The sequence below is a fragment of the Mustela putorius genome, unplaced genomic scaffold (assembly GCF_011764305.1).
Source record: "Mustela putorius furo isolate JIRA1106 unplaced genomic scaffold, ASM1176430v1.1 tig00000698_pilon_pilon_pilon, whole genome shotgun sequence".
NCBI lineage: Eukaryota > Metazoa > Chordata > Mammalia > Carnivora > Mustelidae > Mustela > Mustela putorius.
Window position 1 is genome coordinate 2,697,142 of NW_025421449.1, and position 27,306 is coordinate 2,724,447.

Below are 27,306 nucleotides of genomic sequence, written 5' to 3' on the forward strand. Positions count from 1 at the left end.
CAGGGTAGAGGGAGGGTCCATGTAGCTATTCATAAGGAAAAGAGTTGTGTGTGATCTTAGCCTTGGACACCCCTTTACAGGTTATAAAGCACTTTCCCTTCTATAAGCAGAACCTACTGTTCACCCCGTCCGGAGATTAAGAAACTGAGGCTCCAAGAGGGGAAGTGGTTGGCCCAGGGTCACATAGCCCATTAACGTATGAGCAGGACTTGAACCTAAACGAGGTTTTCTGGGCGCACCGGCCAGACCCTGTGCTGGTTACTTTCATGTAGGTGATAGTTTACCTGAACAGCAGGCCTGGGAGATTCCTGCAGATCTCCCCATTTTATAGAGGAAGAACTTGGGGCATGGAGATGACCTACAGTGGGGTGCCCTGGCCCCAGTCCAGCCAGGTCAGTGGGCCTGGACCCTGTGTCCCCACTCCTGATGCTCAGGGGTGGACAGCCCCAGGCAGCCGCACATCTGCCCATCTTGGATGTGGGAACGCAGTGCCGGGAAAGACGCGGGCAACAGCACGGTTTGGGCTTGAGCCAGAGCCTCCAGGGGACAAACCAACCTTTGTCATCATCCCTTTCAGTGGAGAGAGGTGAGGGGTACCCAGGGTCGGGGTGGAGGCTCTAGGGCCTGCTTCCTTCGGTGGGCCAGGGGAAGTGGCTCAGAACTCCTCCTGCCTCCTGCTCAGAGGACAGCTTCTCTGCTTTGGTCAGCTGTCTCCAGCAGTTGTGTTTCTGTGCCTGAGATCCAAACTCAGCTCGAGAAAGCATACCTGAGATTTCCAGTGTTTCTTTCCAGGGGCCCTGCTGCAGGGACAGGCAGAGGTGCTCAGGGATGACCCCCACCCCTCCACCCCACCTCACTTTGCTCACAACTCCAGGGAGGAGGTGGAGGCAAGACAGGCAGGCTGGGCCCGGGCATTGAGAGGCCTCTGATGGTACCGGGTGTGGCCCTATAATCCCGCTGGCTGGCCGCCCTGTTCCCTAATTAAAGTGTCCTTTTGAAAATGCCCTCCGGTTCAGGCCCGGCAGTATTGGAAGAGGCAGGCACCTCCCAGAAATCTCAGCAGCTTTCTCACCTCCCCTGGAGGGCCTTGAGGCTCTGGGCCTTTGGTCATCCTGGTGAGGCTGGGGGAGTCACACACACACTAAAGCGAGGACCCCAAGGGGCTGTGCCTGTCCCATCTTGGTCCTTGTCCTCCCCAAGCCACCTCTGTCCAACACCCCCTCGCTGAAGGCAGCCGGCTGTCCTGGTCCAGGAGCCTGGAGAGCGTGGATCAAAGGCTCTATTGAAGAGGCTTGTTAGAGCGGGGGATGCCAGGGGCAGAGGAACGGCTGGGGGGAGGTAACCCAGAAGACTGAGTCACCGCGGGCCAACTGTGGTGAGTGGGCAGTGGGTGGCTGGAGCCAGCTTTTCGGGCTGGGAGGAGAGCCCAGCCAAGAGGCCCAGGAAAGGGTTGTGCTGGCAGCTCAGGGCTCTGTGCAGAGGTTGTCACTCCTGCCTGGGGTCCCCTCCAGTGAGCAATCCTGTTCCTCCGCAGTCCCTTACGAAGGTGGCCTTCCAGCCTGGTCGGTGCTGTGGGGGCAGGGCTGGGGAGGGCTCTTGCGTCTCCCGGAGTCTTTCCCACACTGGAGGCCCAGAGTCCGTGGGGCTGTGCTGAGGGTGCAGGGGGAGTGGCCGATCCACACCCATGGAGGCTGGTCAGGAAGGAGCCACTCCGCTACTGGGCTAAGTCACCCCAGCTCTCTGGTCTCCGTTTTCCCCTGGGGTTAGGTTGGGGGTGAGTGGAGACAGTTCAAGTCAGGGATGATGGAATCTTTTTTTCATCACTTGATTGGTGTGTCTGGGTGTGTCCTGTGTTGAGGAGTCTGAGGCCCTGTTCAGGCATTGATTAGTGATGTCTGCCACAGCCTCTGGTGGGGCCCTGCCGCTGTGTGTTTGAACCTGAACTGGATTTTCTCTATAGCCTTGATACTCTCTACCATCCCAAGACTCTGAGGCAGACAAGGACTCCCTCATCCTAGCTCTGCCTGTGGGTCCTGAGATGCCACTGGAAATTAGTCTCAATTTCTCCATCTTCAAAAGGGGGAGAAGGACTTCGTTGAACCTCCCAGGCCTTGACTCCCAAAACTCATCATTCTCAGGGTTCCCGAGCCCTTTCCTATGCCACCCTGTGCAAAGTGGACTGTGCCCGTGCTCCAGAACCTTCTCCCAGTGTGGACCTGAGCCCTGGATTTTCCCTTTCACTGGCTGTGTGATTTAGGGCAAGTGTGTTAAGCCCTGAACCGTGGTTTGCAAAGTTGGGGCAACAGTGCTTGGGCCCTTGGAAGCCACCTGTGTGCTCTGAGTGCTCAGCCCCAAGGTGCCATGCTGATCAAAGTGTCAGAAGAGCTGGTTTCTTTGTCTGCCCCTGACCTCAGCTTTGCCTGGAAATTTTTTTTTTTTTAAAGATTTTTTTATTTATTTATTTGACAGAGAGAAATCACAAGTAGATGGAGAGGCAGGCAGAGAGAGAGAGAGGGAAGCAGGCTCCCTGCTGAGCAGAGAGCCCGATGCGGGACTCGATCCCAGGACCCTGAGATCATGACCTGAGCCGAAGGCAGCGGCTTAACCCACTGAGCCACCCAGGCGTCCCTTGCCTGGAAATTTTGATGGGGGGGTGAGTTGGGGGAACTCAAGGAGACTTTCAAAGCATCGCAGGCCCAGACTTTCTGCTCTCCGCCGCTCTCTGCTGTGCTGAAACCGCAGCCCCAGCCCAGGCTGGCTTCTCCCTAAACTCTCCGTCCCTCCCTCTAACCAGCCCCATAAAAAGGGAGCAGGGCAGGAGGGAGTCCGGCTGCAGACTTTGTAATTTGGCTTGGAGGCGGCTCCTGTTCGTTTTAACCAGGCTGTAATTACGGCTGGCACCCGACACCCCTCATTACCGGAGCCTGGAAGGAGGACTGTAATTATAGCATGCTGGGTCCCGGCTGGAGTGGTGGGGGGCCAGGCAGAGTGGGGGGCTGCAAGGCCAGCAGACAGCCCTCCGGGTTGGGGCCCTGGGTGCCTTCCCCAAGGCTCCTCATTTCTCTTGCTTCCAGAGCTGTTCACGGAAAGGGTGGGACATAGGTCGAATCAAGGCCTGTCCTCAGGGAGAAGAGGATCCACAGGGGCCCAGGTAGTCCATCCATTCATGTGAAGAGCACTTATGAAGCACCTACTGTGTGCCGTGCTGGCACTGGGGGTCGGCAGTGGGCACACACGTGCCATCCTGCCAGGGACAGTGTTCAGGCGGCAAATGTCAGTGAGGACATCACACTGCTGAGAACATCTGAGTATGTCCACGCTGGGTGGCAAAGAGCCACCATCCCAAGGCTTGAGTGGCCCCAGGGGCCCCATTCGTTCCCCTGGGGCCCCTCCCCAGCCTCGCTTGGCACGGCAGGGGCTCTGGGACCCTGGCCTAAGGCCCACAGAGGGGGTTCAGTGTTGTGACTGCGACCATCCACCTGCCTCCTGGGGTGAGACAAAGATCTGGTGGACACCCAGGCATTCGACAAGGTAATACACAGAGTACGTAACTAAAAATGGTGGCAAGGGCAATAAGGAAAAAGAAATACCCAAGGAAGAGCCAGGGCCCCAGGGTCATTGGGAGGAGCAGGCAGGAGATCTCTGAGGAGATGACCTTTCAAGGGGAAGTTGGAGGCAGAAGGGTTCAACCAGGTGAGGGGAATTGGGGCAATGACTCAGCATTCCAGGTGTCTCCACTGGGGGCTTACAGCTTGGGGTCTGATGCTTTGAGGTGTCCCCATGCTGGCCGGAAGCATGGACAGCAGTGGGATTTCTCCTGCACATGGTGCAAAGAGTGCAGGACCCTTGACTGTGGACCTCCAGTCCAGGCCTAGCTCTGCCAGAGTGCTGTGTGACCTTAGGCCAGTCACACCCTCTCTGGGCCTTGGCATCCACATCTGTGCACTGGGAGGCCCCATGGGCCACAGCCCTCCTTCCCTGCCACCACCCCTGGGTATTTGAGGAGCCTGTGACCAGCAAGTCCTGTTTAAATACTACATTTTGGAGGTGTCCTGAACTGTAAAGCAAGGACCCCACTGACAGGATGGGGGTAGGGGCCAGAGAGCTCGGACCGAGAGCTGGGGGCTGAGAACTCCGGGGCTGTCCTATTCTCTCTGCTGAGTTATTAAGAGCTACCCGGAAGTAGACACAAAGGCAATTGTCCTGAGCTGGAGTCAGCCCCTAGCCCCCCAGCTGAGAACAATTGGGGAGGAAAACCAAGGCCATTTGTCCGGCGGCTGGGAAAATGTCGAGTATTCCCTAGCTAAAATTAGACCCCTACTAAACCTTTACATCAAGGCAACCTGAAGTATCTATTGTTTTGAACTTGCCATCCCAGAGGACATGGGGGCAGGAGGGTCTCAGGAGAAGCGTGTGACCGTCCCCCTCTCAGGGGCTGGACCAGTGGCCGGTGCTGAGCCATCCCCTGCTCCTTGAGGGTGCCCAGTAAGGTGGAGCAGACCAGGGGACAGATGGACAGATGGGGGGAGGAGAGGGCACAAGGGTCTGACTGGCCAGGGTCACCAAGCACCGGAGGTTGACACAGCTCTGGTTTCCTACTGGAGACATTCTCCCTTCAGCAGTGACACTGTTATTCCCCGGGCGGAGTGAGGGCGTCAAGAAGGAAGTGCAGGAAACATAAACAAGAAGATAAACAAGAAATAAAAATAAATTGGAAAATAACTCTCATCTTTCCTGGAGGAAGTAGGCATCTCTCTTGGCTCTTGGGGGACAGGTCCTGCCACTGGACTGCCAAGCCTGGCTTCAGATCTTTCCTCCGCCACCACTTGGTGACTTGGGCAAGTTACTTACCCCGCTGAGCAACTTCAAACAATGGAGGTAACTATCACCGCAACCTCACGGAGTTGTTGGGAAGACAATAGAGATGATGTAGATAGTGACAAGGATAATAAAAACAGTAGCACAGCCTATGCCCAGTAAGCCCTTTTGATGTGGCACGTACTGCTCTGAGCGATTTGGAAGTGTAATGTGTTCAACCCTCCCATTTTGCAGATAAGGAAACTGAGGCCCCGAGAAGCTAAGGAATGTGCCAGAACGCAGGTGCAGGGGAAACTGTCATTATCCTTAGTGCCCCACACCAGAGCCAATTTAAGCTAAGGTGGCCGGCCCCACGCTCCTATGTGATTCCTTTTGTTCTTTTTGAAAGGTCTGCGGCTGAATCACAGAAGCTCAGAGAAGGGTTGCTGACCACTCAAGCACCGCCTGTGGGCTAGGTGGTTTACATTTCTGTTAGACAAGAGAGCGTAGAGCTGTGGGCCAGCGGCAGCACCTGGGAACCTGCTAGAAATGCAGGCTCTCAAGCCCCACTGCGGACCTGTTGAGTGGGGGTCCAGGGATGGAGGAGGAAGGCCATGGCGCCCCGGGTTTCTCCACGCCTTCCGGGGGTCCTGGCTCATGCTGCTGTTTGAGAACTACCATGGTGGAGGTTGACAGGTAGGGGCTTAGAGTCAGGGAGATCCAGATGTAAGGGCCAATGGCCCTGCCTTCTGACCTTGAGCAAGTTACCTAGGCTCTCTGTACCTCTTAGTCTCCTTGCCCACAAGCTGGGGGTCCTCCTAAGAGTACCGGGCTCAAAGGTTGTTGGGAATATTCAGTTGGACGCCAAGTGCTCTGTGCAGTGTCTGAGAGCCGGCCGGCCTGTAACTGTCCTTGTTACTGGTTCCCCATGTGACCCGCTGTGACTCAAGGCCATGGGAAAGGGAACGTGGGTCTGTGTGGCCAGGGAAGCCCATGAATCGCACCCAGCCCTCCCTCCAGAGCAACGTAGCAGAACCGAAGGTGACCCCACTCCTGGGGCTGCAGGGTCGAGGGCAGCTGAGATGGACATCTCCCCGCTACCGGGCTGGCTCCCCATCTTTCAGGAGCCTTCAGTGTTAACCAAAGAGACTCATGAACCACATGAGGCTCTTTGCTCCACCCCTTTCTCAGGGAAAGAGCAAAGGCATCTCCAGGGAAACCAGGTTTGAGAATGAGTCTGGAGACAGGGCTATCTCCAGACCCTGAGCTCTTGGGCTCCGGGCCCTCTGCTGTACGCAGTTTCCAGGAGTGTGTCTTGGCTCTTGCCCTCACTACCTTCGTGTTTTTGAAGGCTCCTTAGAGGCCTCCAGGGAACCCTGCGCTCCTCATCCATGCCCTCCTCCCCAAGAGGAGGCTCCTGGGACCAGGCCAGGCAGAGAACACAGCCGCACTCCCAGGCTCCTGGAGAGAACTCTCCCACCGCTGTCCCCAGGTCCTCTGAGCCGCCCACATGCCTTAGTGTCACATCGCACTTTCACACCTCTGGCCCCAGCCATCACTGAGAAATGAGCACAGTTGGGCTAATGATATCGCGTCCATTTTACAGATAAGCCCAGGGCCCAGGACATGGGGCAGCTGGCCTCCTCATGCACGAACCTTTTCCATGTTTTCCTTCCACAGAGCCGCACTCCCCCCACCACGTCTTTTCCTCCTGAATTCTTTATCCCCCTAGCAGAGTGGGGTTGACCCTGCTCCCACTTCCTCCAGGGCCCGTGCCCTTCTCCATGCCATGTCTCAGGCTCTTTCCTCCCCTCTGCTCTCCCTGGAGCCCAGTGGCGCCCCACACCCCTCCTTGGAGAAAGGCCTTGTCATGGTGCACAGGGGCTGGGCACCTGCCCTCTCATACTTCCTCTGGCTCCAGCTCAGAGGTCAAGGTGAGCAGGCCGATCCCTGAGCCAAGGAGACCTAGTGATTACATCAGCAGGTACAAACAAGGTGGCAGCAGCCGGGCTGGGAGTCCCACGGGGCTGGAGGTGGAGCTCCCCCTGCCCCACGCGAGTCTGTTTCCTTCCCTCCTTCCAGCTTGCATCAGCCTTTTGAAGCTCCATGTCATCACTGAGTGGGTCATCACCGAGTGGGCCGGGGCGGGGATGTGGGGCAGGGTGGGGAGCGGGGCACCTGGCCCGCACCTGGAACCCAGAGGAAAGCCTTAGGGCTATTGATCAAGAAGTCAGCCAGGACTCTGGCAGCCCCAGGAAGGCATAGCCACCATTTCTTACTGCAAAATGAATAAACAAACAAACAAACAATTATAAAGCTTAGAGCACCAGGCTGCCCACCTGGCAAAACAGTTTCACACTTTTGGCTTGGTGTTCCTGACAACCCCAGGGGGTTGAAGCAAGTAAAAGTGACCCCATTTTCCAGAAGGCAAGATTGAGGCTCAGAGGGAAGTGGCTTACCCAAGGTTGCTTCATGAGCCAAGGACAGCACCATGGATTTCAGCCCAAGAAAAATATAAGGGATTAGAGGGACCTGGAGAATGAGCACTCCCTGGGGTCGCCCAGGTGGAAGTAGTCAAAGCATGCTTCCGGGAGGAGGCGGACTGGCTGGCTCCCCAACTGAGAGGGAAGGAGCTACAGACATAGCTATTGATTTATTTCTGCACAGATGGTGGGTCCGCAGGCAGAGAGACATCACTGTGGGGCTAGGCTGGAAGCGGACGGAGCAGGAATCTGAGAGTCAAGATGTGGGATCCCTAACCTTGAACTTTTGCTGGGAGCTTCCCATGGGTGTGACTGAAGCTTGACCAGAGCTCTCCAAGGCCCTACCACAGGTGTGATCAAGGGGAGATGAGGACATATGATGAATGAATGGAAGAGTGGGGGTGAGTCCCTGCCCACCACCCTATCTCCCTTGAGATGTGCCTGAGTGGCCATGTGGGTCTTCCCCTTGGCCTGGGGCACCTGTCTCCCCACGTCTCCACCGCTGAGAACTCAGCTGTTCACCCAAGACCAGGGCCAGAGAGGCAAGGGCAAGAGCACTGGGCTGAGTGCCAGGATGCCCACGTTCCAGCCCCTTTGCTTCCCACTTGCTCTGTGACCTGAGACCAGTTAATCCAACCCCTGGGAGCTCAAGTCTCCAAGGTCTGCCTCCCTCGGGACCCATGGAACCCTAGCCCAGTCTTGACCTTGTGGAAGAGGCAGAGCAGCGGTGTGGATCGAGACCAGGGCTGGAAGCCACCTTCCCTCGCTTTCCTGGCCTGAGCGCAAACTCAGGTGGATTCCAGGCTCAGAAAAAGGACAAGGAGGAGCCCCATGCTGCTCATCTCGCCCTCCCCTGCTGGCGCTGTCAGCTTTTTCTCTGTCCCTCTCCCCGTGACTCCACCTCCACCTCTCATCATCTCTCCTCCTTTGTCGCAGGGCACGTTTCAGAGATTGGCAAAGGCCAGAGCCTGCTACCCGTTTTCTCTGGCCCTGATGTGGTTCTCTTTGTGCAAATGTGATGCCCAGATACTAGGCTTGCTGTAGCCACCCACTGGCGGTTTGCCCTTGGACAAGTCATTGCTCCTCTCCGGAAGGAAGAGTTTGGACTCAGGCCTGAGGGCCCCATAGCGCAGAGTCTGAGCTGCCTCTCGGTGCCTGCCGGGTGGCCCACAACCCGCACTGGTGCAGGGTCTGGCCAGGCGTGGTGATGGTGCTGAGGGCGGCCGGCAAGGATCATAGCCAGTTTTCTGCTTTGCAGTGTGTGGGCGGTTGTCTCCCCTTTGCGAGGAGGGGTTGTTCAGCCTGGGAGTGTGAGGCAGAGAAGGAGAGGAAATTTGTGCCCTGGGGCTCTCCAAGAACAGGCCTGACCCTGGACTTCCCAGGAGGGCATGCAGACAGCTCACCTGGAACAAAGGGCAACAGGGACCTCATCGCTGCCCCACCAGGCAGTCCCTGAGCCAGAGGCTGTACCTGTGGGCTTTTTCACTCTTCCCCAGGACAGGGATGGGACCCTGGGCATCTTTCTGCTCAGCACCCAAATGTATCAAGCCACTGATGTCATTGCCCTGCGGCCTCCCGCACCAGCTCTGTATCCTGCTGCTTCTCCAGCGACCCGGGATGCGGTGCGGGGGGGCAGTCAGCCACACTGGCCCGCGCCTGTGCCGTGTGGGACCGTGCTGAGCACCAAAGATGCTTTGTGCATTTGGCTTATGGTTTCAAAGTCTTCAGTTAAGGGCCTTGCAAGGGAAACAGAATATGGAACTGTATATCGTGGGACCTCGGTAACAAATAAGCGTCCTGTATGTAGTCTGAGAGGACCGACGTCTTGTGTTAATTCTGGTAAACAGGAGGTGGGAATGGGTGGTTTTTATTTTCATTCTTATTTCTACCTCAGTTGTCATCAGAAAAGGCCAAGAGGGGAAAAGAACATGTTTTCATTAGAAAGACAAGGAGGATTTTTTAAAATAAAGTCCCTCCTCCTGTCCTGGGAGTCTCTAGAGCTCAGTTTCTCTACTGGCTTTGGGGCCCAGGTGCTGTGTGATTTTTAGATCAGGCCACACCCTCTCTTCTCTCCATCTTGAAAGACAAGGATTAGATGGTCTCTGAGGTTCCCTGGGTTAGTGGTGTCCTATAGGATCAGGGCTAAGGTGAGCCCAACGTGTGTGCGTCCCCTCTGGCTGCTTCCTCCCGCCTCCACCTGCCACCCCAGGTGTTGGGAGAAGTCCTGCAACCCTAGTAGGTCCAGCTAAACAGGCAAACAGGATTTCCAGGTTCTCCAGGAGCTTGCCTTCCAGAGAGCAGACTTGTTCAGACACAGACAGGGAACAATCAAATACAGGAAGAAGGGATTCCAGAGGTGAACACTGTCAAGACAAACAAGCAAAACAACAACAACAACAAAAAAAAACCCAGGACAATCTGGGGATGGCAGAGGGGAGAGCAGAGGAGGATCAGTGCACACAGCCCAGTCAGGGAGGGCCTCACATGGGAGTGGCAGGTGGCACTGAGATCTCGGGGACAAAGAGTTGCTGCTGCAAGAGTACAGAGAGATTGGCCCGTGGTGCGCGTGCACTCCAGGAGAGAAGAGCAAAGGCCCTGTGGTGGCAATAAAGGAGGCACATTCAAGGGGCAGGAAACACGCCTGCAGGCGGGGGCGAATGGCTTGGGGCGCCGTGATGATGAGTGAGCCTCTGAAGTCGGAGGGTTCGGTGCCGGGTGGGACTTCATTCCAGGTGCAAATGGCAGCCGTCAGAGGCTGCAAGCAGGAGAGGGGGAGTGACCTCTGTTTCACGAGATGGCTTGGCTGCTGTGAGCATCTCGGATTGGAGGGGAAGGGGGAAGGTAGGGAGCACAGTGAGGAGGTCCCAGCAGGAGGACCTGGGCTTAGGGAGGGAAAGGGAGCCCTCCCTAGCCAGGACTGGAGCCACTCAGGTGCATCCCATGCCAACTCTGAATGGAGGAGAGATGACCAAATAAAATAGAGGGTCCCCCAGGGGGCCTGAGCCACGGCCATTGCCGCAGAGCACTGACATAAACAGCCCTAAGAACGGAGTCACTGTCCCAGCCCAGTGGCGGGGATCCCAGGGAGAGGGTGGCCTGTGACCATGGGTGTGGTCTGCGGATGTCTGCTCTGGGAGTGTGTGTGTGTCTCAGTGTGACACCAGGCTAGCAACAGGTCCCTCCAGGCTAGGATGGATCTCTGTTTGGCTGGGCTATCCAAAACAAGTCTGGGACTTGTCAGGTCCCAGAGGTAGGGAGGCCAGGTGCTGGGGTGAGGACGCCAAGACCCTCTTCCCTTCCGGCAAGCTAGTGAACTCTGGAGAGACTCTATTTGCTCATCTGCAAAATGGGCAGGAAACTAGCTGCCCCCTGCTTATCCCTTAGGGCCTTGTGAACCAAAGGAGGCCTGTGCTTTAACAAGAAGAGCTTTGGGTTTCTCATTAGCTGGGAGCCTGAGCATGTTCTTTAATTTCCTTGAGCCTCAGTCTCCTCCTCTGTGAAATGGAGCACCTAGCTCACAGGATTACTGTACTGGTGGTGTTTGTTATCACACTGCTATTGGTAAAAGGTTATTTTCTGGAATGTGATGCATAAGAGAGCTCCGAGCCCCTTGTCTGGGAGAAGAGGTGGAGGCAGAACGCACCCCAAGCCTCCTTAGGGCCCAAGCCTCCAGGCGTAGTGACACCCTGGGACCTAGGGCTTGGAAGGGGAGTCAGAAATTAGTCCTAGAAAGGCTCAGGCTGAGGGAGCCCAATGGCTGAAGGAAAGGTGTGGGAGGAGGGACTCCGGTGTGGAATGCAGCCTCCCCAGGCCCCACTGAGAGTCTGAGGGTAGACCCATAACCCTAGTGTCCCTCCTGACTTTGTAAGTCGTGTGGCCCCCAGTAACGTGGGGCCTGAGCTCCATTCTGGGACTCAGTGCCTCCCATCAGCTCTTCACTTGCCCTCACTTGTCCTTGAGCCCTTCCATTTCTCAGGGTCAGCCAGATACCCCCCTTCGGGATGTAAGCCACTGCCCTAGCTGGCCATCACGGTGAGGCCGCTTCCTGTGGCCAGCACAGGAAGTGATGTCATGGGCCCAGGCGTGTCTACAGAGGGTGTGGGAAAAGGGCTGTGCAAGGGGCCTCTTTTGTTAGGAGTAACTCAGCGTCCCCCAAGCCCGCCAGCCCCCATTTGTCATCAGTAACGGCCATTGTAACCGCCTCTGAGGGGGGCCCCAGCCTGAACCCCACAGCAGCCAGAAGCCAGGGCCAGATGGAAGAAGGGCTTTGTGTCCAGGGAGGGGTCCTTCCATGGGGGGCTTATGTGTTTTTAAAACATAATAATAAGTGGGCTCCCCCCCCCCCACTCTCCGCATTCCCCACTGAGCACATCAGCCTCGCAGTGAATGGAAGAGATTTTCCATGCAGTGGGAGGTCAAGTCTGGCGAGAATCAGCCCGCGTCCAGGGGCTAGAAAGACTGTGATTGCTGGTGATGAATGTGCCCAGCGTGGGGTGTCTCTGTCCCTCACCTCCCGCCTGCTCCCCTTTCCCCTTCCAGCCCTGCCCCGTCGGCGTGGGCGCCGCCTCAACGCCAGCCAGCCCTGGAGACCCACAGCCCAGCTCAGCTACAGATGCCCACCTCCTGCTGCTGAGCCTAGGGTCTCGGGACTGGCCCTGTCCCCAACCTGGGGACCCCAGACCGGTGGGTGGGGACGGCAAGGCCCTTCGTACCCACCACGGCAGCCTCATGCTCAGGTCTCTGCCCTGGGCAAGACCAGAGGAGGCCCTGGCTGATGTGGGTAGTGATGACTTTCCAACCCAGGCAGGGGGAATCCAGAGACCAAACGTTTGCCTCCAGCCTTGCTCTGCCCATGCAGTCTACCCTTCTCAGCCCCCAAGCAGAAATTGCACTCTGGTCCAGCTTGGCTATTGATTTGCTGTGTGATGTTGAAATAGTTACATTCCCTCTCTTAGCTGGTGGAACGTAGGGCTCCAGGCCCCTCTGACTATGACTTTCTATGCTTCTGCCTTTTCTCCCCTTTCTTATAGATGGCCCCAAGAGGTAAAACAACCTCCCCAAGGTTTTGGTGGCAGAGTGGGGATTCGAACCCGTTCCTCGCAGGGTCACCGTCAGGGAAGCAGGAGTGTCTGGTGATAGTCTCCCTTGTAGGAATGTCTGAACACTGTAGTTTTAGCTTCTCCCTCTCCTCAGGGGTAGCTCAGGAAAATGCAGCTTCTTCCCTTTGGTCCTGAAGCCACTTCCTTCACCTCCAAGGCCTGGCTCCTGCTTATTCTAGTGGCTCAGATTCTGACACCTCTTAAGCAAGCCCAGGGCCTTGGCTTCCTCCCTGCCAAGTGGGACCCTGTGTCCCCACACTGGGCCCTGCCCAGGCCTAGCCCCTGGGAGGGAGTGTTGAACCTAGCACAGCAACTCCTGGCAGGTGGGGATGGGGCTCGGGCTCCCGGCTCTGTTTCTCTGCCCCACAGGCTCCACTCACCTAGTAGAGGCCCTAGAGGCCGGTTACTCGGTCCTAACACCATGGGAGGACACCAAGGAAGGTGTGGAGGGCTCCCTGCTCTCCAGAGTGGCCACCAAAGCTATTAAAGGAAACTTGGAGCTGCCAGAAGCAGGATGTGCCTGCCGGACCCCCAACATGACCACCCCCTGCCCTCCATGCTTTAAGTGGGGTTCAGAGCAAAATGGAACTTGTCCACAAGGAAGCCAGGTTGGTGGTGAGGGTGTGCAAAACTGTGTCTCGTGACTATGTGAAAGCAAGGCGAGAAGGCCAGGGTAGGCAGCCCCACACTTCGGAGGAAACACTCTTCTCTGGAAACTCAGAGGTTAAAATTGTAGCAATGGCTGGAACCTCAGACAGCAAATTTCAGTTGAAAATTTCAGTTGAAAGTAAGAAGGACTTTTCCATTAGGTCGGTTCAAAGGAGAACCTGGCTGAGACGTACAGCGGTAGTGAGTTCCCTGTCCCTGGAGGGATGCGAGTCAAGGTTGGATGGAATGGATGAGGGATGTTGTACAAGACGGCCCTCACAGTAATCTCTCTCCCTGTGACTCTACATCTATGTGACACACATGACACACGTGACAAGAACCCTCAGGCAGCTGTAGGTAAATTGGAAGTGGGGGTTTGAAAGGCCCCCACAAGTGGTCCCACCTGGAGGCGCGGGTGGTCCTCGTGAGCTGAGGCCTGGGGTGGGAGGGCCTGGGCCTAATTGGGAGAGCCCAGCAGCAAATAGTGCCTCCCCCTTCCTCCCTGGGCTCCCCCACACTGTGCCATAGGACCACAGTCTGTGCAGGGGGCCTTTAAGCGAGCAGTAACAGTGGCAAAAAAGGTGACCACTCCCACAGGAAATTCTCTTCAGCAATTAAAAATGGACCCAGTAGGGGGCGCCTGGGTGGCTCTATCATTAAGTGTCTGCCTTTGGCTCAGGTCATGATCCCAGAGTCCTGGGATCAAGCCCCGAATCGGGCTTCCTGGTCAGTGGGAAGCCTGCTTCTTCCTCTCCCACTCCCCTGCTTGTGTTCCCTCTCTCGCTGTCTCTCTCTCTCAGAGAGAAAGACAGAAAGACAGACACACTTGGTGTTCCTGCCAGCAGGAACTCCAGATCTGGATCTGGCCTGGCACAAGCAGGCTGCCCTCCGCTGGGGGCTCTTCTCAGGTCTGAGTCTCCTCTGGAAAGAGCCGTAGCAAAGCCAGGGCAAAGGTGATGGGAAGAGATGGCCCTTTTTCCCACTGACCAGGTGACCTTGCCATGAGGCAAGTCCCTGGGTGCCCTGTGTCTTCATCTGGAAAATGGGAAGATAAGCCTCTGCTTGGGGGCTGTGGGAAATAAATTGGGCAAAATATTTAAAGTTCCTGCCACGTAGTAGAAGCAAATCCCAGTTCTAATCCAGAAGCCAGATTCAGGTACCTGAATGCCCGGGTTATCTCCCTCGGTCTGCGGCCCACTGGCTGCATAGCCCTGTGCCAGTGACTTCATCTCCCTCGGCCCCTGTTTCCTTGTCTGTAGTAAAGGCATAAAAATAGTACCTAATGCATAGGGCTGTGGTTCCCAAAAGCTATGCCAAAGCACCCCAGGGTGCTGCACGCATTCCCAAGGGTGCTATGGGAAACTGTTCATCTTGAAGGAAAGACAGCCATGCTGAACAGCTGCCAGACATTGCCACAACTGTTGGCTCAAGACAGCTGTCGATGTCAACATCGCGTATCCTACTTCTGTCCTTTACTGAGCATCCTGTCTTTGCAGAGGTGGGGTTTGGGCATTCGGAAGTACTCTGAGACAGACAGTGAGGGTGGTGGGGCCAGTCTGATTCCAAGACTGAGAAGCAGTAGTACCCAAACGGCGTGCACACCCCACACGCCTCGTCACTGTAGCTCTTTAAGAATGGACTACAGATCTTACTTTTTCTTTCAATTTACGGGTCTTGTTTTTTCAAAAGGCTGCCAAGTTGTTGGGACACACACACACACACACACACAAGCTGTTTAGATCTAACTATTTAACCTCTAGGAATTTCTTTTGGCCTTGGGGTAAAAGTTACCAAGATACTAAAGACCAAGGAAGTGTAGGAGGCTCTGTGGAGGTTGGTGCGGGACTGTGAGTTCAGAGGAAAGCTTCGGGCAGAGTCGTCCCCTGGGGACCCTGAAACTCCATCAGTCTTCTCCCTCTGGGCTGGCCCTCAGCCGGGACGCCTGTGGAGCCTCCCTCAACTGTGACGGCCCAAGCCAGGGGACAAGCCAAGGAGGGGAATGCCCACTGATGTGGCTGGGGACCTAGCTTAGCTGTTCCCCAGACCCTGGCAGCACTCCCCACCCCCCAGCCCCACTTTTACTGAACTTGGATTCTCTGGCCACCTACTACATGCCAGGTAAACATAGAGTCTGCCGGTGGTCTGTCTGGGGAGGATTTCTCTGGTCAGAACTGGCCCTTCTTGTCTCCTGGCTGCATCTGAATTCAGGACCCCAGGGGGATGGAGATGTTGTAAGGGGGCACCAGCTACATCATCCCCCCCACCCCGCCCTGCCGGGCTTGGGGAGGCATCAGTGAGGATCACTGGCTACATCCCACCAAGGCCAGAGAGGAAGCTTTGTGCCAGGGTAGAGAGGAGGGATTGGGGGGGGGATGGGGGGGGGCAGAGGCTGCCAGACTAGGGCCCTGCTGTACTAATGGACGTGTCTCCTGTTCAGTTTCCTCCGCGGTGTCTGCGCCTGCTTTATAAATGAGCCGCATTAGGGTTATAAAACCAAGTCGTAAATACCGGCTGTAGTGCCGCAGAGAGTCAGAGCAGCCATCACCTGGGGGGCTGGGGGCCGTATGTTTAGAAGAGGGAGTTAGCAAGTGACTGGACCTATGGGCTCCCCTGTACCTTCTCTGATGACCTCCACCCCCCCAGAGGGAGGCCTGGTCCCCCCCATTTCACAGATGGCAGTGCCCGAGGTCAGGAAGGGTGACTTCAGACGCAGAGGTGGCTTCATCTGAAGTCTGTGCCCTGCCTCACCCCCCTCAGGTCTGAGACTGAAGCAAGGCGCTTGTGGCAGGGGTGGGGGAGCGGGTCATGGAGCCTTGCCGGTGCTCTGCTGCCTGCACGCCCTCCTGGCTCTACTTGCTCTCCCGGCTCCTGGGAGACGCCATCCCGCTCCCTGGGCGGGGTTTCACCTTGCTGTCAACTGCCCCAGCTCCCAGACCCCAGGGGCTGCCAGTCTTCTACCTACACGGAAGGGGTCTATCTGCCCAGCAGAGGGAGGTGGGCATGGACAAGCCCTGGGATCCTCTGTGCCCTTCCCAGTTTAGCTGCGCACCAGCCAGGGAGCTTCGGTCCGTCATTCCCCCACGCGGACGGTCTTCAGTTCCGAAACAAGAACGGTTGTGGCCTCGATGAGCCTTTAATGAGAGAGCTCTTAGAGTTGTGGGGTCCTGGCTGATGTCAGGACAGGATCCATTCGGATTCTCAGATGCAGGGATGCTCACCCTGTCCCCGAGCTACTCCAGCAGCAGGCCATGTGGAATCCTGAGCAGTATCCCAGATGCCGGGGGTCTGTTTATCGGGTTCAGAACTTGGCTCTGCCTCTTGCTAGCTCTGTGCCCTAGAGCAAGCTGCTTCACCTCTCCCAGCCTCAGTTTCCCCACATAGAAATCAAAGACTCCCATAAATACCTTACAGAGTTGTTGCAAGAGTGAGGTAAGCTGACTGTGTAAAGTACTAAAAACATAGCCCCTACTTAATGCCAGGCGAGCCCTAGTCGCCATTTTCATGTGACGATGTGCACCTACTATGCGCTTGCCCCCTCCTGGATGCTCACGCTTGTCTCGCTCCTGTGGTCCTCAGAACAGCCCAGGAAAGGGTGTTGATCTCCCTGCCATCTTCAGAGACGAAATACCGTGCTGGGAGTTAAAGGGCTATCCTGGGGTCCCACGGAACATGTTAGATGGAGCAGGTTTCACACTTTCCTGCTGACTTCCCCTTTGCTCCCGCGGGCCGCACACACGCACTGCCCCCTGTGACTGACCGTCTGGAGCCAGTGACAACCTGTGCATGTTCTCAGAGCGCCTGAACCCCCCACCCTCACCCCGAGTCTTAGCAGGAGCTCCTGGGCCACAAAGAGATGGCTTGTTCTGTTCATTCTGGAGAACAGAGTGTCCCCTTGGCCCCTTTGGACATAGGGGGCTCCCTAGGGCCATGCATGTCCCATCGTGACCTCCTGGGCTGGGGGCAAGTGCTTCCTGAGACCCCACCCCACTGGAGGAACTGGGGTGCTGGGACAGTGACAGGCCATGGCTGGCAGTGAGGGGCTGGGCGGATGCACACCCCTGCAGTTTAATTCATTGTTCCCTCTGGAGCTTACCCCCCCCCCCCATCGCTCGCCCCAGCCATCTGATTGTTTGGCGCTTGGTGTCGTAAAGTCAGTTTTCCTAAAGTGGATAGTGAACCAATGGCCTGGCCTGGCCTTGTTTCCCTCCCTCCCAGAGCTGGTCGTGGTGGGACCCTCTCCCTTCCTGTTTGTCTCACCTCGTGAGGCACTGTTCTTTCCACAGAGGCCGGCGGGCTGGGGTTCGCATTTGGCCCCTTGTTGGGGAGGAGTTGTAGTGGACACAGCCCATCTGTGTTCCCAGGCTGCACAGTTTTCTTGTCTGCTCTTAGGGTGGAGTGTGTGCATTTGGCTGAGGTGGGAAGGGCTGAGGAGTGGGGCAGAGACCACCCCGAGGAGGGGAGGCTCTGTATAAACGCTGCTGGGGAGGTGGTCTCCCACTCCATGCTGCTGCCTGCCTTAGGCATTCAGAGGAGGAGGCCCCATGGGGGGGCCAAGCACCAAGGAACCAGACCTGGTGCAGCCACCCCACCTGACCCCACCTCATGCCTCTGAGGGTCCTGGGTTGTCTCCCCACCTCCACCAGCCTGGCAGGCTGGGGCTGCCAAGGGCAGCTGTGGCTTTAGGGCAAAACTGGCTGCTTGTGATCCATGCCAGCCCTTCATGTCCTGTGGCATCACTATGGGAAACCGGAGGGAGGCTTAGTAGGTCCAGTTCAGGGGATACTGGGGAGGGCTCAAGGGGTGTCCTGGCCCGGACCATCCATTCAGCTCTCCGGGCCACCCTGACATCTCTGTCTGGAAAGAAGGAGAATCACCCAGGGTCAGAGAGCTAGGACTGGCTCCAAAGCACAACCTGGTAAGAGCTGGGGGATGGGGAAACTGAGGCTCCAGGAGGGCCAGACCTTGCCTGGGTCACAGAGGGCATCTCGGCTGGTCTCCAGCTACTCACTGCACCCCCCCTACCAGCCTCAGCCTCATGAAGCCCGCCCTCTCTCCACAGGCACAGATTCCGGCAGCGAGGTGCTCCCCGACTCCTTCCCGTCAGCGCCGGCTGAGCCCCTGCCCCACTTCCTCCAGGAGCCCCAGGACGCCTACATCGTGAAGAATAAGCCTGTGGAGCTGCGCTGCCGCGCCTTCCCCGCCACGCAGATCTACTTCAAGTGCAACGGCGAGTGGGTCAGCCAGAATGACCACGTCACACAGGAGAGCCTGGATGAGGCCACGGGTGAGCCTGCTCCACTCGTCCGGTCACCACCAGGGCCCAGGGGTGCCAGGGACACTGGGTCCTGGACCTGGCTCTACCCTGGGCTCTGTGTGAGACTTCACATGGCCATGGCGCCCCCCCCGGGGCCTCAGTTACCCCTCTGGGATTTATCCTGGATCTGTATCTCCCCAAGCATTGGCCACATGTCCCTGTCTGACTTTGCACTACCAAATGAAAGAGCATGGAGTCCTTTTCTCTCTGTCTCCATCTTACATCAGGGAGCAGTTGGGGGCAACGGGGCGAACGTTCTTCACGCATACACTCTCACGCTTGTACACTCCAGCACCTGCTGTGCACCCTGCATAACGAGGAGGAGCTGCCCCGTCCGCAGCCCCGGCCCCCCAGCACGTACCCAGATTTTGGGACCCTCCTTATTGTCAGAGGGCCTCTGGGTTTGTGGGAAGTGATTCTGTTCCCGTTCATAAGATGCTGTGTCTCCTCCTCCAGCTGTGTTCGCTTTGAAGACGAGGTTGGTTTTACTAAGTAGAACACCATGGAGGTGGTGCTGGGACAGAGCCCAGATCCCAACAGGAAGATGTACGTGGGGTCCCGGGCACCCCCAGAGGTGTCCCCGAAGCCAGATGGGGGCTTCCGTGTCCCCAGGCCCCTCAGAGGGGGTTCTTTCCAGGGCTCCAGGGGACCGCTGCTGCTGGTGACCTACAGGTGGCCAGTGCCAGGCAGCCCCAGCCAGGCCCAGGTTCTGGGGGGCCTCTCACCCCACAGCCTGCCTCTGCTTTGGTTTCTTCCCCATGTTTCTTGGTCTGTCCCCCCACACAACATGCTCTCTCTCACTCTCTCTCCTTTCTCCCTCCTTCCAACTTCTATTTTTCTGGGAAAATCTCGCCGATTTCAGAACCATCCAGGCTTAAAAATACACCCCAGAATGTACTTTAATGCCACTCAACTGTGTACATTAAAATGGTAAGTTTTAGGTGATCTATATTTTACCAACATTTTGAGAGAATTTTAGAAAACAGATCTGGAGTCTCATGCTCCTCCCAAATCTAAAAAATAAAATAAAGAATTTTTTTTTAAAGATTTTATTTATTTATTTGTCAGAGAAAGAGAGAGAAAGAGAGCACAAGCAGGCAGAGTGGTAGGCAGAGGTGGAGAGAGAAGCAGGCTCCCTGCTAAGCGGGGAGCCTGGTGTGGGACTTGATCCCAGGACCCTGGGATCATGACCTGAGCTGAAGGCAGCGGCTTAACTGACTGAGCCACCCAGGATTCCCAAAAAAGGAATTTTTAAAAGAGAGAAAAAAGAAATGTACCCCAGCCACCCCCGTGGCTGCGTGACTCTGGGAAGTTCCTCACACTCTATGAACCCCACTTCCTATCCTGGTAAACTGGACATTAATGAAGGTCCCCATGGCGGTGGAACACGGTGGGGCCTGCTCAGTGTTGAGCGTAGTGCCAGGCACTCAGTAGACCCCATTTCTTCCATCTTCTTTCTGGCTTTTTCTTGGGCTCTTTCTTCTTGAAACTTGCCCTTATTTCTGTGTCCCCCTGAGGCCCTCTGGCCCAGATCAGAGGTCTGCGGAGTGGGTCCAAACCAAGCAGAAGGGTGGTGTACCTCTCACCAACCCTGCAATTGGGAGTGATTGTAACAGCACGGCCCCTACTCCCCCTGCTACCAAGCCCATGAATGCCCCCTTCCAGCGCTGTGGGAAAACCAGGCTGGGCAGGGAAAGAGAATTGAGGAGTAGCCCAGTCATGCTCCGTAGGGTACTTTCACAGCAGGTGGTGGGTTGGCCAGGGTCAGAGGGGCCTTCCCTCCAGAAGTGAGGCCTGGCCCAAAGCTGATGGTGACTGGGGGTGCATTATGTACAGGGGGAGACAGAAGATTGAGGTTGGGGCCAGGATTCAGACCTGCCCAGCCACCCAAACCCACACTTGACCACCATGCCACAGTACCACGGGAGAGTACAGTAGATAGTCCTACCCTCAAGGGGCTCATCAGAGCCCATGTGTAAGCATGAGAGGAAGAACTGGGACATGTGGCAGGGAAGAGCAGGGAATTCTGAAACAGGGGTAGTGAGGAAGGGCTTCCTGGAGGAGGAGGCCTTGCAGTCCTCCCACAGGCTTTGGGGGAAGAGCTTTGGATGGGCATCCGAATCCAGAAGGGTTCACTCCTTTTCTGAGCATAAGAAGCTTTGTCAATGGTTTGTAGGAGAGTGATGGATCCTCTCTGGGTAGGCTGCTGGATCCAGTATCCAGAGAGGCCTCCAGGCCTTAGTAGGGAACTGTTGAGAGATCGGAGAGCTCCCGGGAAGAGGGGCCTCCCACCATCTCCAGCTCCCAAGCAGAGAGAGGCCACATGTTGTCTTCACATATTTGTGGAAAACCTTTTCTGTACCAGGTCGTGGGCCCCAGCAGTAAACAGAGCAAAGCCCTGCTTTATTCCCCTGCAGGAAATAATAATTATCACAGACCACATCAGTAGATGATACAGTTCCAGAGAGTGGTCAGTGCTGTTGGAAAACCAGGCTGGGCAGGGAAAGAGACCTGCACAGCCCAGTCATGCTCCGTGTGGCACTTTGACAGTGGGTGGGGGGTAGGCCAGGTTCATAGGGGCTTTCCCTCCAGAAGTGAGGCCCAGGTGATAGTGATTGGGGTCCAGTAGGCACATGGGGGCCAGAAGAGAGTTCCAGCCAGGGAACTGGGTGTGCAAAGGCCCTGTGGCTGGTGGAGGGGAGGGAAGATGCCCAGTGAGGCTGTGGGCAGACGGACAGTGTAGGGCCTCACAGCCATGTGGGGTATCAAGGTCTTTGTGTTGTGAGGAGTGGAGGCACAACCAGGGGAGTGACCTGGCTTTGTCCATTTTGCAGAGCACACCCTGGCTTTAGGGCAGGACGTGGCTGGCACGGGACAGAGGGTTTGCATTATCTGGGGCAGTCTCCAGGGGAGTGGCATTGGTGGCTCTGGCCAGGGAAATAGATGGAAACGGGAGGCACTTGGCAGAAGAGAAACAGATGTCCCACTGCCATGTCCCTGCTTCCCATGCTCAGACCCGCCCCTGCTGACATCTGTCTCCCCCTCTCAGGCCTGCGGGTGCGGGAGGTCCAGATCGAGGTGTCACGGCAGCAGGTGGAGGAGCTGTTCGGGTTGGAAGATTACTGGTGCCAGTGTGTGGCCTGGAGCTCCGCCGGCACCACCAAGAGTCGCCGGGCCTATGTCCGCATCGCATGTACGCCGTCTGACACCCCCACCCCACTCCTCCGGGGCCCCTTCCCTGTGCCTCCTGGAGAGGAAGTTCCTCCTCTGTGGGGGCATCTCTGGCTGAAGATGCCCACTGCAGAAACCTCAGGGCCCGTGGCTGCCCGCTGAGCAGAAGCCTCTTAGACCCAGAAACGGGGCCACCTCTGGCCTTGGAATTTCTAATGGCCCCTATCACCTACTTTTCTATAAAGGACCTACCTCCACGTTGTTCTGTGCTTACGATCCCAGAGTCAGGGAGGGAAACCTATTCTACCAACTCCACCTGGTAGGGCCCCCAATTTGGAGAAGAGGATATGCCCCAGGTCAAACCCCTTCCATTGGTGTGCACTGCCACCTAGTGGCTAGAGTTGGGCATCTCAGGCTTCAGTTCCCCCTCACTGTGGCCTGGTGACCTACTCCTCTTGCTTCTCCCAGATCTGCGCAAGAATTTCGATCAGGAGCCTCTGGGCAAGGAAGTGCCCCTGGACCAGGAGGTTCTCCTGCAGTGCCGCCCACCAGAGGGGGTGCCTGTGGCTGAGGTGAGTGGGGACAAGAGGAATACCAGGCATGGCAGGGTCCAGCCGGACGTGGTATTCACTACCAGCCATGGTGCCTCAGGTTCCCAGAGCTCTCCCCATTTCATAGATGGGAATGTCAAGGCTTGAGACAGAAGGGAACTACCACCTCTGAACAATTCAGCATGCACTAGATTCTGGATAGGCATAACCTCGAAGCTGGGGCAGAGCTGGGGCCAGATCCCCAAGGGCTACTTGGGTTGATCCCAGGCTCACTCTCTTGCAAGGGAAGTGCCTGTGGCTGAATCCTCCTTCCCCACCCAAAAGCCAAATCCCTGCTTTATGGACACCAAAGGGTCTCATAATGCCTGGGTCTGAGCATGGATACACTCCATGCGGCTTTTGCCTTAATGGCAGAAGGCACGCGCTGCTAGCTAATGCTTATTTTGTACTTACGGTGAGCTAAGTTCTCCCGCTCTCCACACTAATGTATTTAATCCTTGCGACAGCTCTGTCGGGTAGATGCTAATAAATGCTGCCCTCTGACTGATGAAATTGAGGCTGTCCAGCTAGTGGGTGGTTGTCACAATCCCTGGGTTCTGTACTATCAGCACAGTGCCTGTCCTATGGAAGGCCTGCCTCACCATGTCACCGCCATGGGCGGAACATGGATAGAACTTCTGTCCTGATTATGGCCGGGTGTCCTATCCCCTTCACAGAGGGCCCACTCCCCGGGATGCAGGTGAGTAGGCACTGGCCCTCACGCCCCCCCCTCCAACTACCCTCCTCCAGGTGGAGTGGCTGAAGAATGAGGACATCATTGACCCCACCCAGGACACCAACTTCCTGCTCACCATCGACCACAACCTCATCATCCGCCAGGCCCGCCTGTCAGACACAGCCAACTACACCTGTGTGGCCAAGAACATCGTAGCCAAACGCCGAAGCACCACCGCCGCCATCACTGTCTATGGTATGGGCCCACGCTGGGGCAGCCTAGCCAGGGGCTCAGGAGAGCCTGGGCCATCTGCCCGTCTCACCGAGTCCTATCAAAGAGGCCAGCAGGGTGCCAATGGACAGCTGGGAGGCTGAGGCCCAGCAAGGGGAGGTGCCTTTACCAGGATCACACAGCAAAGCTAGCAGTCAGGTCAGGCACTCTGGGCTTGGGCTTGGAACAGGGCCCAGTCAGTATCCTCATTCCCGAGCCTGGTGTCCCAGCAGAGTGAGAAACCACCACCTTGGCCTATAGGCTATTCCTTGCTGTTCCCTTGGACATAGCAGGGCAGAGCCATAGCTGAGATGCTTTGAGTGTGTTAGAAAGAACCCTACATCTGGTTTTATTACCAGGTGGCCTTGAGTAAGCATCAGCCCTCTCTGGACCTTCATTTGCCATTGTACAATGAGGTTGGGGATAGAGCTTGACCTCCCTGGTCCCCTCTGGGGTTGACGGCTGCAGCCCAGATCTGTCCCCAGTGCTACAGCAGGAGGGGTCCACTTAGGAAAGGCCAGGCCTCAGCAGAAGGGCCTCATTGGGGCTGGAGATGGGGTTAGGGGGCCCACAGGTGGCAGAGCAGGACCAAGCAGGTGACACTGCTGCCCTTGCAGTAAACGGCGGCTGGTCCAGCTGGGCAGAGTGGTCACCCTGCTCCAACCGCTGTGGCCGTGGCTGGCAGAAGCGCACTCGGACCTGCACCAACCCAGCACCACTCAATGGAGGTGCCTTCTGTGAGGGTCAGGCCTTCCAAAAGACCGCCTGCACCACCGTGTGCCCAGGTAAGGCCAGGGGCTGGCCGGCATCCCACCTCCCCTTCCACGGCCCCACCCTAGTTCCCAGCCCTCCTTTCTGTGCCCACGGGGCTGCTGCACTGGGGCTGGCCACTCTCTTTCATTGTGGGGAGTTGAAGATGCTTGTCCTAGGGCCTCTGCCCTCTCATTCTGTGCAGGCTGCTAAAGAGACAGACACAGAGGCTCTGAGCGGCCATCTGAGGGGTGGGCTCTCCTGCCCTCCAGGCTGATGGTTCTCCGGTGTCAGCCCCAGGGCTGGGATCCCAGGCTGCCTGGGGTGGGAGGAGCCTGTGCCCCTGCCCTTGACCTAGACATATCTTGACCGCCACCCCTAATCCTGCAAAGGCCCTCTCTTCTCCTCTGCTCTTCATGTCACCCTGTGCGTCCCCGTCTGTGGGTCCCCTGCATGCCTGGTTTTGTCCGGGCTCTTGGGTTTCTGTGTGTTTGCCTTGGGCTTGAGTCCCCGTGAGGGCCCTGGGCTGTGTCTGAGAGAGACAGAGGAGAGAGAGAGAGTGTGTGTGTTCGTGTGTGTTTGTGTTCTGTCTGCCACGCCCCCCCTCCATCGGTGCTCCGGCTCGGTGTCTTGGGGGTGGGTGTTGCCATATGGCTTGCATGTCCGGGGACCTTGTCTTGCCGTAGTGCGCATGCGTGGGTGTGGGTGCGTTGCAGCCTTCTGCGTGTGTAACGGCGCGTGCCATGCCCCATGCTCCCACAGTGGACGGAGCATGGACGGAATGGAGCAAGTGGTCAGCCTGCAGCACCGAGTGTGCCCACTGGCGCAGTCGCGAGTGCATGGCGCCCCCGCCCCAGAACGGAGGCCGAGACTGCAGCGGGACCCTGCTTGACTCCAAGAACTGCACAGATGGGCTCTGCGTGCAGAGTGAGTCCTCAGGACGCCAGGGCCCCGGGGTGTGGGCTTGAGCCGGATGGGAGGGGGTCCCCCCAGGCCGCCCCAGGTCTCAGGTGCCGCTGCAGTGGAGCAGCCCATGGGGCCTCTGCCCACCCGCCCACGTGCATCATCTCATCTGCGCGTTTTCTGTCACCTCTGCCATCCTTTCTCCACCACCTACGTCATTGTCTTTCCCTTTATTTCCCTCGACAGATAAGAAAACTCTAAGTGACCCCAAAAGCCACCGTAAGTCCCATTTCATGGCTGTCCTCTTTGTTCTGGGGGATCCCTGGCTCTCCTTAGCTGGCTTTTCCAGGGTGTGGGGTGCAGGGCAGTGTGGGAGACAGGGAGACTGGAAGGTGCCCCCTCAGCCACCCTCCATGGGGTCCCCCACCCCTGGTTCTGCACATGTCACGGCCTCTGTCACATGCAGACACAGGGAGACCCCCAGCTGACAGAAAGGACACTGCCCCAGCCCTCCTGTGATGGGAGTTGGGTCTCAGTGAGGAAGGGGCCTACCTGGGGATTCAGGTAGGATTTGAACCTAACTAGTTATGTGGCCAGTGCTGGTGCTTTTAGCCTTGTGCCCTCAGCTTCCTCTCTATGACAGAGCCAGCACCCAGGCCCACACTGTCCACCCAGATCCCCATACTGTACCCCCAGCAGCAGGACTAGATTCTCCAGGAAACCTGCTGCCTGCCGTCAACACCGAGGGGCTCGTCAGCTTCTTCCCCAGGCTGTGCTGTGGCAGCCCCAGAGTAGTAAAGCAGCTCAGGTGGATTGGCCTGTGACAATTAAACCATCATTCCCAAATAATTCCAGAATGGTAAAATCAACAGTGAGGCCCTGGGCCCGGCTCACAGTGGTGAGGGAGAACATCAGGAGAAAAAAACAAGCTCTGAGGGCCTCCTCCAGCTGCTCTCCCAGGGGTCCAGGATCCTCTGGGGAGCCCAAGAATGAGGGCCACTGAGGAGAGGTGGGGCCAGAAGGTGGCAGAAGTGGGAGGACACTGGGACTGAACCACCCCTACCTCCAGAAAGCTCTGTCTGCACTGGGGAAGTGGGGCTTGGAAGGGAAACCTGGCAGGGAAAGCGGGCCTACTTTTCTGAGCCCCCCACCCACAGGAGGGGAGATGGGACGTGTACTTCTTAGAAGGGAAGAGCAGGCATTTTGGCTCTGCCTGTGTGCTGTCCTGCATGGTAGCCACTGGCCACATGTGGCTCTTTCAACTTCCTGTGAACTTAGTTAAAATTAAATACATTGCTTAAGACTTTGTTCCTCAGGGACACCGGCCACATTTTAGTCATTCATTAGCCACATGTGGCTAGTGGCTGTCGTCTGGGACAACACAGAGAACGCGCACGGTTGTAGAAAGTGTGGTCGGATGGCACTGCTGTGTAGACCCTACCTCTTGACCCTGACACCTTCCTGCTTGGCCTACAGAGAATTATTTGCAGCTGTGTAGCAGCCTGCCTGGGGGAGGGAAGTGTGGCTGTGGGTGGCCTCCCTGAGCCCATTCCTTCCCCTCCACCTGCTCACCTCCTCTCCACCCCATCGCCTTGCATCTCATTCCTTCCTCCTGCTTCCCCTCGGGCTCCAGGCCCCACCCGGCTTAGGATGCAAGTTGAGCTCAGGGAGGGCTGCTTGCAGAGAGTTCTGGGTGCTGGGACCTCCCGCCTGAGGGTGGGCTGCAGGCTGCAGCAGGGCTCTCAGTTAACCTCCTGGCTGGGACAGGACAAACTGAGCCACAACCCTATTCTCTTCTCAGCAATGAGCCACAAGTTCACTGTTGGGACGGACCACGGGTCATGTTGCCTGCTTTTGCATGGGGAGGGAAGCAGGGCAGGGGCCTTGAGACCATTTTACTTGCAGACACCGATGCATAGAGCAGTTCAGGCTTGCCTGAGGTCCCGGCCAGTTGTGGCAGGGCTGAGAGTAGGAGCTAGCATATACAGCAGAGATCTGTCCTGGGACCTTGGTCTCTGCCCCGGGACCTGGGTCTCACACCATCCTCCTGTGCCCGCAGTGCTGGAAGCCTCGGGGGATGTGGCGCTGTACGCGGGCCTTGTGGTGTCCGCCTTCGTTGTTGTGGGTGTCCTCATCGTGGTGGGGGGGGTGGTATACCGCCGCAACCGCCGGGACTTCGACACTGACATCACTGATTCGTCCGCCGCCCTCACTGGCGGCTTCCATCCCGTCAACTTCAAGACCGCGAGGCCCAGTGAGCACCTGGGGATATCTGGGATCGGGGGTGGGGGGTGGTGGCAGATGCCTGCTGGGACACCCAGAGAGGCATGACAGCCAGCCAGACCGGCCAGACTAGCCAGACCGCAGTAGGGGCTCCTTCTCCCTCCTGGAGTTTTTATACACTTTGCTCTACAGATAACTGGATGAGCGTAGATCAGAGTGACCCAGAGAAGGGAGGGAGTAGCCTGGGTGGTGGGTCCCCAAAGGTTCCTGCAGCGGATGGCAATTGAGCCTTTGGCAGCTGGACATTTGGGTGGGATTTGGCAACAGGAGGGTCCCCAGCAGCGGTAGAGGATGGGAGCAAGCCAATAAGGCACAGCTGGGT

General features: G+C 57.1%; 1 protein-coding gene across 2 annotated transcripts in view; it reads left to right on the top strand.

The window, feature by feature from the left end:
- UNC5B (unc-5 netrin receptor B) overlaps positions 1 to 27,306 on the top strand; it is a 78,662-nt gene that overhangs the window by 43,068 nt on the left and 8,288 nt on the right. The window contains exons 2-9 of one of the 2 annotated variants that reach the window (XM_004769499.2): positions 18,087 to 18,311; positions 21,391 to 21,534; positions 21,981 to 22,084; positions 22,853 to 23,033; positions 23,666 to 23,833; positions 24,561 to 24,725; positions 24,948 to 24,980; positions 26,761 to 26,955. In XM_004769499.2, the coding sequence (XP_004769556.1) occupies positions 18,087 to 18,311; positions 21,391 to 21,534; positions 21,981 to 22,084; positions 22,853 to 23,033; positions 23,666 to 23,833; positions 24,561 to 24,725; positions 24,948 to 24,980; positions 26,761 to 26,955 (1,215 nt within the window). The remainder of the gene's footprint in view (positions 1 to 18,086; positions 18,312 to 21,390; positions 21,535 to 21,980; positions 22,085 to 22,852; positions 23,034 to 23,665; positions 23,834 to 24,560; positions 24,726 to 24,947; positions 24,981 to 26,760; positions 26,956 to 27,306) is intronic. The other variant, XM_004769500.2, reaches the window with a different exon arrangement.